Genomic DNA, 8,407 nt, shown 5'->3' on the forward strand with positions numbered 1-8,407 from the left:
GTTGTTTGAAAATTTAAGCAGATTATCTTAAGTAGCCAGGCGGGCCTGGAGTTGGCTAAATCGTTTCCATGCACTGGTGAGGACGACGTAACAACCCAATGCACGATGATCACCTACAAGTCTGATTTTTTTTGACATGGTCAATGATGCCACAGGAACCGGACAATTGTCATGACAATAAGCACAACCGAGTTCAATTATGTCAATGGGAACACAACAGAATATTTGCAGACCCTGCCTTTGCAGGACACCACACGAATAAACCAAAATGTGTTATATGATATTCCCAACTCAAATCCATGCAATCACTTCATGTTTGATTGGGTATCCAGGGTGATTGGTCAAAATAACGAGCCAGTTAACTTTTACCACTATAATGTAATTTTCTGTGTTGAAAACTTGACATGGGCCAAAGGATATCTATTACAATACTTTTATGTGAGTGATTCGTCATGTGAGTTGTCAATTCATCATCAGAATTGAGCGATGGGCTGAATACAACTTCAGAGCTGTGCTAAAGAGTTTAACACTCCCATAATGACTTTCCGTTTTCGACATTGTAACATTCTTTTGTTTTATACAGAATATACAGTATTTTATCATGTAAAATCATATTATTTTATACACGAGTTGTTGAACACACATAGTTTGTAATTCATTCAGCTTCTTTCAGTCTTTCAGTGCAAGACAAATGTAAAGCAAAAATATAACAAATTATTTGCGTTCTTTAATATTCTTGTGTAATCGGAAATTATGAAATTATGATTGGTGTGTGTATGGAATACATTTCGTTATGAATTATTCTTAACATATTTCTGAATTTTCTTATCAAAATCAGTTGTTCTCATGTTTGAAAGAATGTCACAATGTCGAAAACGGAAAGTCTATAAGGTAGTGTTATTTAGCATCATCATGTATCTAGGTCTACCATTTTGTTTGACATCTCAGTGGATGTACACAATACGATTCATTTTAATAAGTTTAATTTTGTAAAGTAGCACTATAAACAGCAATGTAGGGCCTACATCAGACAAGTGACGTCATGTGTGCGACATTATTAAACACATGTCTGCAATCGCCCAACACAGTCAAAAAATCAATTCAAGTGAACACATTTAAATTGTATTTATTTTAATTAAATTATATTAATTAGAAATTATTGGTGAGCAGTTACATTTTAAAAATAAGTGTCATATTTTAATTACGGACACGCAGCTGTATAATTACCAATACAAGCTGCGTATTGCATTACGTGACTTATATAGTGTTGTTCGTGAATGCCGTGTATTAGATGAGCCATCGGCCCATCAGCAAATATTAACACGTCTTCCCCTGCATGTTCTGATGATACCTGTTGTACCAATGCCTGTTGTATGTACACATCTGCCTCTGAAAAATGCAACATAGACCATTGATAAGTTAAAAAATACTTTTAATAAATAAATTCACATGCAATATACTTTACGGTAAAAGCAAGTATTTTATTTGGGAAATGCAAAGTACTATTTGCAAAAGTGGGTCAGTAAATAGTGAGCAACATTTTGCACACCCCCCCCCCCACAAATCTTCAAACAAATAACGGCACGGTAGAATACATATTTGAAATACCACGTTACCCAACCTTGCCACGTTATCTATGCGTACGACGTTATCCGAGCAAACAAAGTTACCCAACCCGGCTTACCACGATATCAACCATGGTACATTATGCAACCTTGCCACGCTATCCAACCTTACAACGTTATTCAAACGTGCCATGTTATCTAACCTTATCACCGTATCCAACCGTGCCACGTCATCAAAATATGCTGCACCTTTCTGCAAATGTCGTATACACAGTATCCACACATAACGCCGTATCTCATGACGCACACTTACCAGTATCAGTATCAGTTATATCGCCTCTATTACCACTTGTCCGATAGTTTTGATCCACAGTTATACCACCAGGGCCATTCGTATATAATATAGTGGTGTATGGCAATCCATCGGCTCCAATGTCTTTGTCGGCCTTACCTGTTATTAATTAATTAAATGTGTGTTATTTAAGGTAGCGAGAAGGGAAATTTTCACTTTTTTGGTGGATTTATTCTTCAAAAATTGCCTTTAATTTATTAACGATATTCAATAGCTATTTCAAATAATACATATATGAAACATTAAACACGTGACTTGTAAAATTAGGGGTTTACCATTAGAAATTCTGAGGGCGAGGCAGAATTTAAAAAAAATGCACAGGAAAAAATACAGCAGCATGCATACATTTCAGAGAAAACATATTTCACAATAATGCAAATAATGAAATAATGCAAATTCTTCAAGGGAAAAAAATAGTACAAAACTAAAGACAACTATATTTTGCACAGTTGTTCTGCCATTGCATCACCAAGCGTTTCTAATGCTCCCCTCTTATTTGGAAAATTGATATTGTATTATTCCCAAACGAGGAAAGCAAACCACACACTCGTATATCTTACGTAATCAACAATTACTCGGTAATAAAATGAAGTGAGTACTGAGCCTAAACTACATTTATTCTCACCGAGTATTGGATTGCCTCTGCTTTGGTAACCATTGACAACATTTGTGTGACTGTGGTCGGCTGTAACAACAATCATAGTGTCTGTCGATGACGTCATATTCTTTGCCATCTCTATAGCATCGTCAAATGCTATGCCATCATAAAGAGCATTAGAGGCAACGTTGGCATGGTGTGCATGATCAATACGACCACCTGTTTAATAATAGAAAACACAACCAATAAGGTCAGTGTCAAAAAATACTTAAATAGGGAAAGGTCGTTTTCTGACTGGCCAACTGGTTATTAACTGGCGAGTATTTAGATCGGAGAAACAGGAAACATGCACCCCGTCGAGTCGACTGTTTACAGGTATGAAAGCCTGTATTTTACAAACTTGTGAATATCCCAGTTGTGTCGTAGCATATATACAAGGCGGTATTTGATACGTCGGAAAAACAGTCAATAAACAAGCTTCTTTCTCAGTGATTGGTTTAACTGTTAGATGTTAAGGTTGGGTAGCCAATCATACGCAATCTCGTTAGTAGCTTCGCATTGTCTCGAATACTCTGCTGTATAATTCAGTATTAATGATTGTGGGTTTTAACCTGGTCGCAATCTAATTTTGGTTGACTATTACGTCACAGTTCAGTATGACAGTTACTGCAGCAGAGATTCGGTAAAAATTCAACAGTCAAATAAGATTAATTGGTTTAATAGATATGATCGAACCAAACAAGTTTATGAAGTTCAGTTGTATGTTCTTTAATAAAATTCTCGCAGAATTGTCACCAATGTAGAGCGTAAAACAAACAAATTTATTTTTTCTATTGCTACAAGTTCAGGTACCCAATAATCCTTTTTATCAGTTCTTTTTCATTTATTTTGATGAAAATTTTCTCTCAATAAAATAATTCTCCATGCTTTTAAGAGACGTCAAAAGATCGATGTCGGATAAAAAACTTATTTCCTTTAGTTTGGGGGTGGGGGGTTTTGACCTCAAAAAGTTTCCATCCTTCAAAAACGATTTTATTTTTAATGAAGTCAAAACAATCTTGGAGTATTTGTAGTTCGTTTTTATTCTATCCAATCATGTACAGAAATAACCGAAAAGGGAAAAAACAGAAAAATGGTTTGGTTTGAGTGTAAATCTGTGCGTCAAATGAGGTGCATTTGTAAAATCTTTTTACACCCACCTGACAACCAACTGCTATGCAATACTACTGTCCGATTATCAATTTGTATTTAATGGTGAATGTAGTCTGACGCCATGACCAATATTTATCAATTAAGTTTCAGTGGGGGGTAGGGGGGTTTGGAAAAAAACTAAAGGAATTAAGTTTTTTTATCCGACATCGATCTTTTGACGTCGTCCATAAATTTTCTCCATTTGTATTCGATTCGTAGCCTTAAGAAAAATTAATTTGTGGCACCTTCAACTAGTAAGAAAAATCCTTCAGGATTCTTTGCCAGGATCTTGATGGCTTTATTTGTCATGCTAGCAATGTGTGGTTCCCCGGCATTGTCATCAAGTCGGCTATTCTCATAACTCATGTGACTAGCAGCGAACAGACCTGAAAAAACAAATATTGTAAACCCTTGTCTCGTTATACCACGGTTGTAATTAATATACCTTTTGCACCATGGGATTAATTGATTATACTATGGTTACAATTGATATACACCATGCTGATTATTGATATATTTAATGGTTACAATATTTATACACTGTATATATTAGCAGTAGTTGATATATACCATGGTTACAATATTTATACATTGTATATAATGGCAGTAAATGATATATACCATGGTTACAATATTTATACACTGTATACAATAGCAGTAATTGATATATACTATGGTTACAATATTTATACACTGTATATCATAGAAGTAAATGATATATACCATGGTTGCAATTTATATACACTATGGTAATAGATTATAATAAATATGGTAATAAATTATAATAAATCGCCATTATCACAATTGTATGACGTCATGGCTATCGTGTGATAATATAATCTCCTATTCGAAAGTAAATTCATTCCAGCAAAAAGCCTACAGATTTAACTAAATTCATGTAATTCTGGTGGTGGTGAATTATAAGAACAATAACGAATCCCTATAATCGTCGTATTTGATTCGGGTAATGATATAGGCGCTATAATTTGTGTTCAGCTTCGCACAGTCACTCTATATAAATCTCAAAAAACTTATTACTATTGCTGACTTAACCTAATAAAAAGTCCGTCTCAGCTGGGTCCACCAAATCAAAGTCTGCCTCGTTCCATACAAATTCAGCTGTTCCTTCAGGCTTGCTTTCCAGCCATTCTTTAATTAAGTTTCGTCCATCATCACGGTCGCCTTTTGTAATCGGGTTTTCAGGATCATCCAAAGTTGTCGGTGTGAATTTCGACCGTCCACCTCCAAGAGCAACCTAGTGATGTAAACAAGTGTTGTTGAGTAAAAATTAATATTCTCGAATAACAAATTTGCCATAACATAAAATACAATTCTTGTGAAAATATACCTTATATTGACTATTCTTAAAACATATCTGTATATTGGTATTCTGAAAAAACTACATGGCATTATCAACCATTGCTCAGAAATACCAACATGCAGTGTTTTGAACGAAGTACAGAGCAATAGGGTCACAGCGGTTGTTCGGCGCTTACCTGTATGCCAGGATTTTGTATGAACTGCAGGGCAATATCATCACAACCCTTATTTTGCTCTTCGAGAGGAATATCACTATCAGCCTCCCAGTACCTGTCAGGAATATGTGCATAGGCAGACGCGGGGGTGGCATGGGTGAGGCGAGTTGTTGTCACAATTCCAACGGATTTACCTAAAAGATATATATATTTTTGTTACATTGTGTGTAATTTTTACTCATAGTTCATAAAATAGTAGAATAAATAATAAATAAAAGTACATAATCATAATTTTAGGGTGTGGTCGTCGCGCTGCGCATGTGCGACATTTGTGTTGATAAACATTGATTTTCTCACAATCCAATGCGCTCTTCTAAGTATGTATGAGGTTTGACCTAAAATAATTAAAACTTGGTAACGTCTCAGTTTGTACTCGTTGATCTTCGCAATAGTCAAAAACGCCATCTTTGTTTATATGAGATCCATATATCTCGCGCATGCGTGGCGCGACGACTACCGCCCTTTAAAATAGTACTAGTAATGTTGATGCAATGTGAGACAATCTCTAAATCACCACATTGTACTTAAATATGAATTTAAAAAATCTATAATATTTGATTACCAGCTTGTTGAGCTATTTCAAGAATTGATGGAATATCTGATCCCAGACTTGCTTCACAATCGCTTCTGGTACCCGTATCGTCTTGACCAATCATTCCACGCTTAGTTTTGGCACCACATAAAAATGCTGTAGCAGTTCCAGCTGAATCCGGGACTTGATAGTTAGTATTGTAAGTCTATTGGAATTCAATTTCGGTAAAATGTCGCAACAATGGAGAAATTTAACATATACAAATTAAACGCCTTATTTGAAAATATTGCATTTACGTATGCTGACTTTTTAAAATAATAATTCAAAATTATTATATTGAAATGTACAATACCAAGGCCCGCGGACAAATGATTCCAACTGGGCTAAATCGCAAACCTTTGTTGTAGGGGTGCTACAATTTAGAAAATTTGGGTCTGGGCAATGAAACTAATTTCCAAGTTATAACTCACCTTGGATAGAGCTACATGGGGAAACTTGTCCATGTTTAGTATATATTCCTCCCCAGTTTCATTCTTTTCTTGCCCCTTCTTAATGCGCGTTGACGTCACAGTCGTAACGCCCATACCATCACCAAGGAAAAGAATAATATTTTTTGCTGTATTGGTGTTCAGATTCTCTAAACTAATTGCATGATCCAGGGTCTGACGTGCTTGTTCGTACCATACGTCGGCAGCTATCAAAATAAGTAGTCACATTTTATGTATGAGTATGGATATATACTGTGTACCGAAAACTTCGCGTAAGGTAGAAATGACGTCATACTTAATATATACTGAAATAAATAATTCGTAAAGTGGAAGACCACCAGAGAACAAACAAAGGACTACATATTACAATACACGACCAAATGTATGGATCTCAAAATCAAAAGTGTCCGGTATTTTGAGTCAAACATCTTTCTCTCAATTTCATCCATAAACAAACATTGGGTAGCCCTGAGTAGTGTTGTCAGAAGTCAGGGTGGAAGTGTAAGATCGCGCACCTTCAATAACCTAAATTCGAATTTATTCCAACCGTGCCAAATCAGAAGTGTAATTGAGATATTTACAGTCAAACACTATGCATCTATGTCGTGTTTTATGCATTCATTCAATGTGTAGATTTCACTCAGTTTAAAAGCTTTCCAGTCCAATCAATATATGGCTGGAAAATTGTATTGATGAAAAATATTGGATGTAAACATTCATTGCTGTTATGGCTTTCTAAAACCAAGTCATTAGTCATTTATAGTTTGTGTTTGGTTTATCTGTTTATTCAAAAACAGTGCACATCAATTTGTTGTGCGGCCAACCCATTTTGTTATAGTAGGGTTCATGGCGGTATTTGAGTGTCTAGGACCGAAATTAAAAAAACGCCAACGCTGGATAACACGTATTCTTAGATTGTTTTTATAACTTACCATATTTGCTTTAGTAGAAGCGCATATCCAATATGAGCACATTTGCATGTATACTAGATCGTACAAATATGGTAATTTTTGCTCATAAACACACCTGTGTTATTTATGCTAATATGACAGCAAATAACGTATATCAAATATGTATCGAAAAGAACTGAAAAAATAAGCCGAAGAGCACATACCCCATATGTTGATGGCGCGTCTAGAAAATAAATGGTGATAAAATAGATATCTTTCTTTTTTGTTATATTGAATTTGATTGGCAGAGGTTCGAAAATCCCTAGGACTTACTGTTATTATTTTCCTCAAAAATAATAATAATCGAACTCATTCAGCCCTGAGGTACGAAATAGCTTCGACCTTCGTGTCGGTCAATTCATGTAATATGTATTAACACTCCGTACAATGTTGTCTTCACGTTGACAATATTCAACAACGGAAATCAATACTTAGTAATTGCATTATCTATTCATTGTATTTGGATGAACACTCTCGGGAACATGACATTTACTGACGTACTAGGTATACCTTCGCATCTGACTGAACAGCAAAATAGAACGAACACATTGTACACAACTAATCTGGGTTTACTCACGCTGGGCAGCCCCATGCTGCAAACATTGGACAAATATCAACATGCACAATGATGAGAATATCTGCTCCATGGCGTTGTTGAAATCCTCGAATGGGTGTGCTATGAAATCTGTTTTGTAACAAATTGTCTTGAAAACAGGTGTTAAAATGATAACATAATTTAATTATGGTTGGTTATTAGGTCGACGGGTGATGCAACGTCATAACAGATAAATAAATAACAAATCAAACAAATTAATCATAAATTATTATCTTGACCCACAATTTAAAATATACCACGGAACTAATGATATGCAACTTGTACTCACAGGAAAAATTCCGAGGTGGGGCGGTGTGAAATAATTTTTAGCACAGGAAAGTGTTATCGTTGTGATCTATGCAAAATACTGTTGAAATGTTATTTTTGACTTAAATAAAAAACGATTTACAGTTAACCAAAACGTCTAATGCTGAAACAGTTAATAATAAACACTAAATATTATCGCTGTTATATTATTATTATTATTATTATTACTATTATTATTATTATTATTACTATTATTATTATTATTATTATTATTATTATTATTATTATTATTATTATTATTTTATTTCCATTTCTCTAAAGAAATATACCCCAC

General features: G+C 34.8%; 1 protein-coding gene across 1 annotated transcript; it reads right to left on the reverse strand.

Annotated features, from left to right (window-relative positions):
• Positions 1–1,110: 1,110 nt before the first annotated feature.
• Positions 1,111–7,871, reverse strand: LOC102803467 (alkaline phosphatase-like). The gene is made up of 9 exons (XM_006811595.2): positions 7,789–7,871; positions 6,244–6,467; positions 5,804–5,978; positions 5,203–5,375; positions 4,760–4,961; positions 3,952–4,092; positions 2,543–2,734; positions 1,879–2,016; positions 1,111–1,389 (listed from the first exon to the last, which is right to left on the reverse strand). The coding sequence occupies exons 1-9, from the start codon at positions 7,856–7,858 to the stop codon at positions 1,202–1,204; spliced, it is 1,503 nt and encodes a 500-aa protein (XP_006811658.2). The 5' UTR covers positions 7,859–7,871; the 3' UTR covers positions 1,111–1,201.
• Between the last annotated feature and the right edge of the window lie 536 nt (positions 7,872–8,407).

The sequence above is a fragment of the Saccoglossus kowalevskii genome, chromosome 13 (genome assembly GCF_978046115.1).
Source record: "Saccoglossus kowalevskii chromosome 13, keSacKowa6.1, whole genome shotgun sequence".
NCBI lineage: Eukaryota > Metazoa > Hemichordata > Enteropneusta > Harrimaniidae > Saccoglossus > Saccoglossus kowalevskii.